A 12,111-nucleotide genomic window follows, 5' to 3' on the forward strand; every position below is an offset into this window, starting at 1 on the left:
TGATTTTCTTAATGTTCAGTTGGATGGATACAACTGTATAATTAAAAGTTTATTTTATCTTTCTGTTCTCTAAATACAGACAGTCTTTGGGTGTCTCTCAGGACCTAAGTTTTGCCGGTACTGGTACAGGATTACTACTTTTTTTTTAACCTAAAGAAAGAACAAGAAGTATTACCATGGATTACATGTGTCTCAATCCAGGAGATGGGAGCAAGGGTGGGAGGCATTAATTTTAAATTGTCATAGAATGTTGGATACATGGTTTCTATAAATTCAACCATGCTTATCTACAGAGGATATTCCATAGATTACATTTACTTTTCACATAATGCTTATTTTTTGTGTGTGTTTATGTATGAAATTTGGGGGAGGAATATTCCACATGATGGCCTAAAGCTATTGAAAGAAGTAACTAAAAGAAATCTTCAAATAAGCTATCAATTTAGGGCTTGTCATGGTAGAACCACATATTGGGCACACACCTTCACATTAATATATTATACGGCCATAACAAATTATATAAAATGAAAATTAGTGATTTCAGAGACTGTACTGAGTGTTATTATTTCTGGCAATGTGTTGGCATTTATTTAGTAATAACAAGAGGATGCAAGTTAATAACTTCTTTTTTAACTTCAGTGTTTGTACTTTTGTGTTTCTTTATGCTTGTGTATTTCCTCTCACCAAATTCCTACCTGTTCTAAATTACTGAATAAGACAAGGCTACCTGGAAAGAAACCTGAAAGGTTTCCTCATCTGTCCTTGAACCCAGATTAAGATTTAAGTAGGTGCTTTCCAGTTTCCCCTCTCCAAACCCTCCTGGTATTGAGTATTTCCTTCCATACCCCACTCCTTTTGTCTTCCTCAGAATTGATAATGCTTCTGGGCAGATAGCTTCCTGGGCCTCAATAGCTCAGCAGCCTAAACTTTGCCTGACCCCATTTACATTTTCCACTTTTTAAACTTATGCAATCCTCCCAGTGAAACTTTCAACCTGAAGTCCACTGATGCATGCAGGTGGGAATGGAGGTGTAAGGGAGAAGGTGACAAGCCACTCCGTTTCATGGTGGCCTATGGAGTCACTTTCTTGTCACCATTTTCTGTTGCTATCAGCTCCACTGTTTGAATGTCTGTGGTGTTCCTATGTTGTCTGTCCTCAATGTTGCCCTTAGATATCCGCTTTAGGAGCCTGAGGAGCAGTAGTGTAAATTGTGGGACCAGTATCTCCATTAGATGATTATTAAATGATTCTTTCAAGCAATATTTGCATTGTAAGTGTCTGACATTTTTTCAAAGTACAATTTTTATTTTTATGTGTTAGCTTCACCTATTCTTGCTCAAATTATCTATAAGGCAAAAACAAATTTTTATTTGAGGATATTTTTAAAGAATATAAATTATATTTATAATTATCTGTTCATGGGAAATAAAGGGAAGCAAGTCTCTGCCTATTTATAAGTTGTTATGATAATAAAAATGTAAATAATAGTATACTAGAATTCCACACCCAATAAGATTGATCCAACAATAGTTAGGCCACTATTTCCCAAGGAGGATAGTAGTTACTTGGCCCCTGGAAAGTAAGCCCTCACTTCTGAGGTAAAAAACCAAGGATACTTGGTGAAGACCTGGCCCAACTCTGAGGGCAAGAAGGGAAGGAGATACTAAAGGAGAACTGACTGATAGCAATGAGATGTGCATTCAGTGGCTGGCTTATCTTTCCTGTCAGATAGTTGATACCTTTGCTAATCACAGTCCTAGTACCAGAATGTCATGACTAAGAATATCTTTCTATGAGATGGTGTGGGAGCTGAGGGGCAGGTAGAGGGGATTCTAAAGTGGGGATTATTACTTCCTTCATGTCTACTTTAAAGCCTTCAATTGTCCAACACTGCCTAAACAGTCCTGGCACAAAGTAGGTTAGAAGATAGTCAATAAATGTACATTAGGCATGGTTGTTAGGCTTCTGTTGTGTTTGCCTTATCTTTAGCTAGTGAGAAGTTAGATGAGTAGAATGTGATAGATGAGGCTGTAATTAAATGCCAAATTTCTTTTCCATTGAGTATTTTTACATTATAAAAGTAATGCATACTAATGGAAAATTTCTGACAGTAGAGAAATGCATATATGAGGAAAAGTTCAGTACAGAAGAGCAGAGATGAAGAACAAGTTCTCCTCTGACCCTTCTAGTTTTATTTTCAGAAGTAACCTATGTTCATAAAGTATTGTGTAACTATCCAGAAATAGTCTCTGGATATGTATGCATGCACCCAAAAATATATTACCTTTTTTATACAAATGAGAACATGTGCTGCATGTTGCAGCTAAATGATGTGCTGCAATTAGATTTTTTTACTTAATATATCTTTAAAATCTCTCTAAAATTAAATCTCATCTTTTAGATTTCACTTGTTTGGGGTGCAACAATTATTACATTATTTGCAGCCTTCCTGCCATTATTTGACACATACAGGCATGTGTGTATCTTTCCTTCCTTATGAGAATTTTTTTTTCCTTATGAGAATTTATCTATGAGATACTTTCTTAGAAGCTATACACTTAGCTGTTGCAAAATTGTTCTCTAGCAATGCTAAACCTGTCTTCTGTCCCGTGGGCAGGATATGAGAAGGCATTCTATCTGGCCTGCCTCTTCACAATATGACCATTGATGTTATTAAAACCCTCAATTTGTAACGTTTAGTTAAACCTATTGTCTGGCTTGGAAGTTGGGGGAGTATTTCACAACTGAAATTTTTCTAAAGCACTGTAGACTTGTAGGTTGGCATACCCTCTACACTGGATCTGAACTTTCTTGAAGCAGTCTGGACCATTCAAGATCCTGTCAAAACTGTTGTTCTCAGGATTGGTAATATAAAGCAACAAATAAGAGGATCCTAACTCAAAAGTTTCTTTCTTACTATCATCCTCGTAGAAAAACTGAACAAAAAGTAGATTAACAATAGATAGGAGTCTTGGGGGGCTATTAATATATTTCATATGAAAGATAAGAAGAACCTGAACCCAGTCTTCCACAGTAGGAATGGAAAGATTTAAAGAGATAGTGTTAACAGGTTTGGGTGTTGAGGATGTTTTTCCTTGAAAGTATACTTAAGGACTAAAAACTCTTGAAATAAAAGGCAATTTGGCATAAATGTTTAATTTCTTGCTATACTTTTTAGCCATCAAAGTAGTTTGTTTTATGAATCTTTTTCCCAATCTTTTAAAAAACACTTTCCAAAAATATGTTTGTCTCAGGAAAATAAGTTTTTCTTTCTTGGCTGACTTATACTTTAATTACACACTAATTTTTATACAGTAGCCCTCTCATCTCTGTTTATTATCTGTTAATTCCAAGGAATTTTAGTAATCTGGTTAGATAATCTGGACTTAGGTAAAAACTGGAAAACTATATATCTCACAACTATTTCTTTGTGCTTTTAAACATGTGATAGTAGGGCAGCCCTGGTGGCTCAACGGTTTAGCACTGCCTTCAGCCCAGGGCCTGATCCTGGAGACTTGGGATCGAGTCCCACGCTAGGCTTTCTGCATGGAGCCTGCTTCTCCCTCTGCCTGTGTCTCTGCCTCTCTCTCTGTCTTTCTGTGTCTCTCATGAATAAATAAATAAAATCTTTTAAAAAAAAATGTGATAGTAGATTGCAAAAGCCTTTTCCTTACACTGAATTTATGTTGTGGGTAAACAGTATAAACAGGAGCATCAAAAAATAGAAAATTAAATTTTTTCTTAATATTTCAATTTCCCATACTATAAAAATAGTCTCTACCTTGACACCTCTATCCTGATTTTAAAAATAAAAATAGAAATTCTGACTTTTCATGAGAACATACATAAGTGTTTTCTACAGTCTTCACATCAAAAAGTTCTTGTGATTTCCCGTGGTGAACATACTTTTTTTCCTTTGAACTATTTTGTGGTTGAATAATAAAGATTGTATATTTTAAATCTTGAAGGACTTTACTTTTTACAATAAAGTTTTTAGATTTTTATGTCTTCTCTTGTCTTTAGATTTTATTTTCTTCTCTTTTTTCTAAGTTCCTCTCTCTATGCTCAGCTACACCAGCCTGATTCTAATAGGCTCTTGTGCTGTTGGTCTTTAATGCCAACATATTTAATGTGTTTAGCTATAGGACATCTCGGTCCTTTTGAAAGTAAGATAATGCATATGTACATACACACCTACATACATGCTTAAATATACTTATGACTGTAAAGATAAACTATTCTTTATTATCCAAATAAATACTATTTTAAAGTGATGTGGCAGTAAGATTAGGTAATCACTAAATTCTCACAGATCAGGTGTCAGGGAATTCTAAGGACGTGATCCCATTAATTTTCTTAGCATCAATATCCTTGCCTATAATCTCCTATTCTACAAGTTTTCTGTACCTTCCATAGGCACATTTAGCAGATCCCTCCTATGTACTTACTCCCTTAGCACTGTACACATCTCTTACCAAGTCTTAATGTAACATAGTTGTTTATTTACAAGTCTATCTCTCATTAGAATTCCTTTAGGGATAGGACCATGTCTTCTTCACATTTGGATCCTTAGTATATATCACAGTACCTGCCACATATTCAGCATTCAGTTAATGCTTATTGAACATGTCTTCATTCAGTAAGTCGTTTTTACACTGAGGTACCCAGGAGTGAATGTTGAATGAGAAAATTACCACAGATATCCTTTAAAAAAGCATACTGCATATTGCATTTTAAAAATGGTTTTTATAAATTGATTTACACACAGCCTGTCAGTAATGCATCGACTTGCACACATCATTAACTTGGATAATTCAGAGTCATTATAATTAAGCACATTGGGTTCAAATTTATTAAGAAATGTTGAGACATATGAAAAGGCATAAAGAGTATTATGATAAACATTCATGCACCCACCATTCAGTTGAAGGAATAAAAGAATACCAGTACTGCTAAGGCTCACTATGTGCCTATTCCCAATCTCAACTCTTTCATCTCCACCCTGGATCTGATGATATCATTCCAGTGCATTTCCTTACACTTTTATTACCTATGTATGTACTCCTGAACAAATATATACTGTTGTCCTTTTTTTTTCTTTTAAGATTTTGTGTATTTATTCATGAGAGGCACAGAAAGAGAGAGAGGCAGAGACATAGGCAGAGGGAGAAGCAGGCTCCATGCAGGGAACCTGATGTGGGATTCTGTCCAGGCATTCCAGGATCACGCCCTGAGCCAAAGGCAGATGCTCAACCGCTGAGCCACTCAGGCATCCCAATATGTACTGTTGTATTGCATATTTTCAAACTATTACAGAGATAGTATCATACTGTGTGTATCATTTGTACCTTTCCCCCTCAATAGGCATGTTGTTAGATTCTTCCATGTTGATAACTCAATTTCTTCTTCATTTTCATGGCTCTGTTCCACTAAATGAATTAACTATTTAATAATTTTCATGTTGATGGACATGTTAGATATATTCAGTGGATAAAGCTAACAAGATGCTTTGAAAAGTTTTTGCAAAGCCAACTAATGGTGTGGATTAGGGAATTCAGACTATTGAAGGAAGAGATTCTACATCTATTTTTAGGCTGTTTACATTTTTGGTCTAATGTTTGGGATCTAACAATAAATGTATTACTTGGATTTCTATTTGTTGAATTATCTTGGTTATTTTCCATGACTGACCTTGCTAAAGAAAATTTGAAGCATCATACAGTTAATCAGAAGACGCTTAAACCAGAATAAGGACAAGTACCATGTTATTTCAGAAAACCTTGCCTAGGATCTTGTAACATCTACATCTAAAGTTACATAGACCTTCTTCCACCCAAGATTACTATTGCCCATCAGCAATATTACCACTACACATACATGAAAATAATGTTACCTTTTGGAAGTTGAAAACTAATTTTGACCTCAATTAAGAAAGATAAATTGTCAGATTACATAGCAAACTGACTTTCATCTTAAATTTTGAAAATACTACCTTTGTGTAGTAATAGGGCAATAAATCTTTAAACTTCAAAATATTGATCTTTTAAAACAAGATGTATAGACAGTGTTGAATGGCAGAATGATATTCAGCCAACTAAAAGCAAAATCAGAAGTTCTGACGTTTAAAATTTTTTGACAAAAATCAGTGATTTTAAAAGCCAGCTCAACTTGTTTGTGTCAATGAGGGAGGTCGTCTGAAATGCAACTGCTCAGTCTCTTTATCAGTGTTTGGACAAATTACTAAAAATATCTAGCCTTCTGAAGGCTTTACCGTATTTATAAGTTGTAGTTATTGGCCTCCACCCAGATTCAGATGTTAGAGATTACCCTAAAAGCTGAGTCCTGATTGAAACAGATTTAGGTAGATTCAGCCCTGAGCCTTTCCAATTCACATTGCTGTAATCTATTAGGTTTCATTGAATGAGCCACATGAGGATGCTGTAATAAAAACCTTTGATAAGGGGTCCCTAGAGTCTAGGTGTATGCTTCAGCTATCGTGTTTCTCAGTCCATAGATGTTCTCACAAAAAGTTAAAAAAAATATATGCCGACCTCAAGTCAGACTTAGAACTGGTATTCCTGAATAAGACTGTCTCATCAGGAAATTGCATGGCCTGTGGCCTAAGGAGGTATTATTTTTCTTATAAGTTCTTTGTTTTCATGAAAAGACTCTTTGATTCTCAGAATGTATTTGTTTCAAGGTAATTCAGTTTAAATTCACTCATGCTCAGAAATCTCCTGACAAGCTTTCCTTAAAGTTTGCAGTGTATGTTTTATAGGCAACTTACACCTGATAAATTTTGAAGAGTCATTCATTCATTTGACATCAGTTTTAATAATCAGAGCTTAGTTTCCAAAGCTTAAATAATTCTGTCATATGGAATATAATATTAATAGCATTAATATTTTCAAAAACAGTAGTAACCTTTTTAGCAACAGATCTTTCTTAATACTATTAAGGGACAAATACATAGCTGTCAATTTTGGGTGAAGGCATTCAGCTTCAAAAGAATTTTCCTGTTTATAAGCTTTCTTGCAGTTTAGATATGCTGCCATCAGGTGGTAGTAATATGTCATATCCATGTGGCTCCACAGATGACAGGTTGCTTAAGGTCACCAGTTTATCCCACAAAGATTTACAATCATGAATCCATAGAGTTTTATATGAAAATAAAAATAACACTATATCCATTTATTATCAGAACTAAGGATACTTTGGGTATAATTTTTGAAACAAATATGTATCAGAAGATTCAATTGGGCAGTTTTTTCCTGTCTACTTATTTATTTATTTATTTATTTGTAAATGAAGATTATTATATGCCCTCTAAAAACCTGGAAAATTATAGAAAAGTAAAATTTGAAACATCATATTTCATTTACTTCCCAAAGATAATTTCTATTAACCTTTTGTTTCTTTCTTTGCAGTCTCTTTTTTTTTCTTATGCAGTGTTTAGTATGTTTTTGTTTTTTAAAGTGGAGTTCTATAGCAAGAAAAGATACTTGGCTATAATAACAGTGTGTATACAGCATCTATCTTTTACAATTTTTGAAATTACGATGTTTTTGTAACTGTGACATTTTATACTCCACTGATTGAAGTTTTCCATAATTTATATAGCCATTTACCTATTAGTAGGCTGTGTTTATGATCATCAGTCATCAAGAGTATTTTTTAAGAGTATTTTTTATCTGCCTTCCTTCTACTGCCTATCAAAAAGACCGTTATTTCGTTGTATCCATGCTCGATTTTTGTTTTAATACAAAATGATCTCAGAGTAGCTAGATACCTTATATTTTCTCCTTTGTATTTGAAAGGAAACTGCTGGGAAATCTGAGCATTCCATTTCCAATTATGAATGAAAGTATGTAGTCTGTTACTGTTTTCATATCATAAGAATGTTTTATAATATTATAAATTGTGTGCACCTAGCACATATAAAAACTTCTCAGGGCATGTAATATTATGAGATGGAACCATTACCTATTTCCTACCAAAATAATTCTTTCTTTTCTTTTTTTAGTATAGAACATTGCATTAAAGAAATACAGTCTGAAGTTAACAAACAGTGTCCAGATGTGCAGCTGAGAACAACAACTGACTGTTTTGAACTGCTAGATAATTATAATCCAACCAAGTCACCATCCATTCCCCATGGAGATTTGATAAAATTCCTCAAAACACTGGTAAAAAAAAAAATAATAATAATTTTTTGTTTTATACTGAAGTGGCGTGGTGAACAGGAATACAGTTCATTCAGTTTCTATATGTAAATATATATTTTAGTGAGCATGTTAACCTGCCATATCTAGGGGTTGTTCTTTTGCTTTGTTTCTATGTCCCCAGTGGAATCCAGTAAGCTATTGTTTTTACCTTTTACAATGAGTTGTATCAATAAAATGTAGCTTTATAGAAATGGAGATTAAAATTTATAATTCCAGAATGTGTTGATTGGTGTGTACCACACACACTGTCTACCAGAAAAGTTCATATTTATTATATTTTCTGTCCCTCACAACTACTCTTTTTCTCTGCGCTTATTGTTAGGCATAATAAGATCACCATTGATTGTATCTTTTAAGTATCCTTGTCTATCATTCCCTGCAGGCATACCCAGTTTTCTTTCAATCAAGGCAGTAATTTCTACAAGACTACTCTTAATTGATGGAGAATTATTACATGGGTCATTCTTTGATACTGCCCACCCTCTATGTGAGGAATGTATTTGTAGCCTTCAGTGAAAACACTTCCTTTATTACACCTGCAGGTACTAGGGGTAGCTAGCTTGCAACAACAGTTTCCCAGAAAAATGGCACAATTGTTAGAAAGCAGTAGGTCTGTAGCTATGGTTTTAATTTAATTTAGGGGGAAAAAGGCACTATTTTTGTCTAAACATCAAACATTGACTAAGGCAGATGTGGAAAATATCTTGAGGTTGTAGATGGCTGAGGATGACAGAATCAGATGGAAAGTTCTTGGCTATTGTTATTATTGCAGATGTCTCTTTAATGTTTGCAGAGTTAATAAAAGGAAGAGAAAGGAAGACTGTGTGCCCTGAAGCCTTATTCTTTTAAGAAAATCCTCTCACCCATTATCTCTTGAAGGTGCAGCCCTGAAGAATAAATATGGATATAGTTATTCCTTTAATTTCTATTAAGAGCCATGTGTATTGAATTTCATTAATATTGATGTAATAATGCTTTCTCACTTAATTAAAAGCAAAGGCTTTTAATTATCTTTTAATCTGTCACACATAAGTCATTCTCTATTCACTGCAGGGCAAAGGCCGTTTTAGTTTTGCTCAAATTCATTAGACTGATAGGGTTGTTCCAGACCTAGGTTTTCTTACATAATTGATCGTGTTATTTTGAGGAAAGAACCACATTATTAAAACAGATTCAGATTAAAACAACCTTATTATCAAGTTTTTACATGCTAAAAGTGTCAATCTTGACAGCCATTTTTTATAGCTCTTTTTTTAATAGAAAAATTTTTATTTATTAATTATCTAAGTACTTAAATAAGAAACAGAGGTCCTCATTATTGCAGTTATACCAAAATTATTCTTAAATTTAAGTAGTCATACAAAACATGTGTCTTAAACCTCGCATAAACTATTATTCTCTAAATGTTGCTTGATCAAATATTTATAGTTTTAGACTGATTAAAAGAAACTTAAGATAGAGACACTAATATGACTTGGTTGTTTCTTAGAATTTACCATAATGCTGTTGTTCTGAACTCTATCCAAGGACATTTCTTTTCTAGAAGTATCAACAGAGCTAAATAGAGGGTAAAGTGGGATGAGAGAGGGAAAGAGAAACTTCAGAAAGATCAGTGCACTTAGTGGCTCTCTGGAGTCTAGTAGAAAGAACGTGGATGAGAAGAATGAAGCCAGGGATTCATTCTGTTTTGTGCTTTATTGTACGTGACATTTGGAAGGTAACTTAAACGTATTGCACGTTAGTGTCCTTATCTGTAAATTGGGTTTTTAAATATCTATGTCACAGAGTTTTTATTATGAATAAGCCAGAGGCTTGATAGGAAAGTGCTTTTTATATAATAAAATACTATAGAGATATTGGATATTCATTATAGATAGAACATTAAATTGGACACAACAATGCTTAGAATTGCTTTAGAGTAAATTTCTGAAATTTGCCTAGGAGTTCATAATTCTGAAACACAGATAATACCTCTGCTATCTTTGTCAATAAGAAATTTCAAAGCCATCATGATTTTATGCCACTTGAATTTTGCTTCCAGTTTTCTTACAATCAGCTTGTTGCTACTCAGAGAATATGAACTAATTTCAGTATTAGCTGAAAGAGATAATTAGGAAAGTCAGCATATATGGAGAATGTGTGCATGTAATACAAACTCCAAAAAGAAAGTAACTTTTTGTACCTTTACTATTTGTAATTATACCTACCATTGTTTTCTGTCAGCACGGAAAGAATAAAGGAATAATTTTATATCATCTTTTGGGGAATGATTCTTAGAGTATTTTTTTCCCATATTGAGTTAGTGATCTTTTTGGAGAGAGCTGAAATATTCTCAGATTAATTTCCAAAGTAAAATCTTTCTTAACATGACTCTCAAAAAGGAACTTAAATGAAAGTTCAACTCTTTTAATATATTAAATTTTAGTTCTCAGGATGGCAGCTATTAGTAACCTCCAGGCACATACTATATTTAAAGGTCTCTATTTTGTATGTTTATTTGGGATTTTATAAGAATAGATGTACTCATTCGGGCATGAAAATTTTCTGCCAGGAATTACTTAAGGGCATGATCTTGAATTTATTTTGTCTGAGGAATACATTTCAATCGATGTTTGGTACACGTTTTTATTTAGAAATTTTTAAGCTGCAGCTCAGGTTATATTGGAGATGGATAACAATGAGGCCTGAAAACTGTATTATGTTTGGAAAGCTAACTGAAAATATAGATCATCACCTGGGTTTACAAAATTTAACAGATCATAAAACTAACCTTCTAAAATAACTGAATGGATTATATTCCAAATGCAAAAAAAAAAAACAAACCAAAACAAAACTTGAAGAGCATTGGAGTATTGATTCTAAATTGAAATGAATTATTTTGAAGTTGTATGACTGTAGAAGTCATTTTTCCTATTACTCTTACAGTGAATCTCATTTCTAATGTTATAATTTACTTTTATTAGCAAGATTTGTTGAAGAATGAACTAAATCAAGAAGAAATGATACTGGATTTACTTTGGGACCTCTCCAGCCACAGCAGCAGTTCGTTCCCATCAATGCTAAGTGGAGCATCTTTCCATTTCCTCTCTAGGACTTCTCTTCATTCAGTTGAAGATTATTCTTCTATGGATGTAAAGTCCATATGGGATAATATAAGACTGCATCTTCGACGCTTCTTAGTGAGCAAATTACAAAGCCATAATGAAATAAGCAATTCACAGCACAAGATTTGGTTGAAAAATCAGTGCATACAACAACTCTTGTTTCTTTATCCAGAATCAGAAGTTATAGTCAAATACCAAAGCATACAGAATAAACTGTTGGCTAAACTTCTGCAGAACTGTTTTCCTTCTTACAGCAGAGATTCAAATTTAGACATAATGGTTCGTGGATACGAAAGTACAATGCATAAGTTATACTCAATGATAAAAGAGGATTTTAACATACTACGTGAAATTTTAGCTCCATCCTCAACAGTGAAATTCATTAAAGAAACTTACCTGGATACTGTTACAGAAGAAACGGCAAAATTTCTTGAAAATTTTTGTGAGCTGCAGTTCCAAGAAAGTGCTGTCCGTGTGATTAAAACAAGCAAGAGCTCCAGCAGGCATAGAGGAGCAGTGCATGCTTTGGGTTAGTGAGTTTTTAAATTCATTTGGTTTAATATGAGCCTTTTGATATCTTTAATTCTCTAACTTTTTTTATTTGGTTTAAACTTAATTGCAAATTTGAAACTAAATCAGAAAATAAACGTTATGAAATTTTGTAGTGCACATTTCTCTTATGCATTTCTTTTTCTGTAAGTACAGTAATAGAAGTGCCTTTTTTCCTGTTATTTGAATTATTAAAGATATTGAAAAATGTAAGCCAAAAACATTGCCAATA

General features: G+C 33.5%; 1 protein-coding gene across 3 annotated transcripts in view; it reads left to right on the forward strand.

Annotated features, from left to right (window-relative positions):
• The window catches only part of KIAA0825 (KIAA0825 ortholog), a 388,202-nt gene that overhangs the window by 52,299 nt on the left and 323,792 nt on the right, over positions 1-12,111 (forward strand). For all 3 annotated transcript variants that reach the window (XM_041752619.1, XM_041752621.1, XM_041752620.1), the window contains exons 4-5: positions 8,025-8,187; positions 11,190-11,859. In XM_041752619.1, coding sequence (XP_041608553.1) covers positions 8,025-8,187; positions 11,190-11,859 — 833 coding nt within the window. The remainder of the gene's footprint in view (positions 1-8,024; positions 8,188-11,189; positions 11,860-12,111) is intronic.

This window comes from Vulpes lagopus, chromosome 4 (genome assembly GCF_018345385.1).
Source record: "Vulpes lagopus strain Blue_001 chromosome 4, ASM1834538v1, whole genome shotgun sequence".
Lineage (NCBI taxonomy): Eukaryota > Metazoa > Chordata > Mammalia > Carnivora > Canidae > Vulpes > Vulpes lagopus.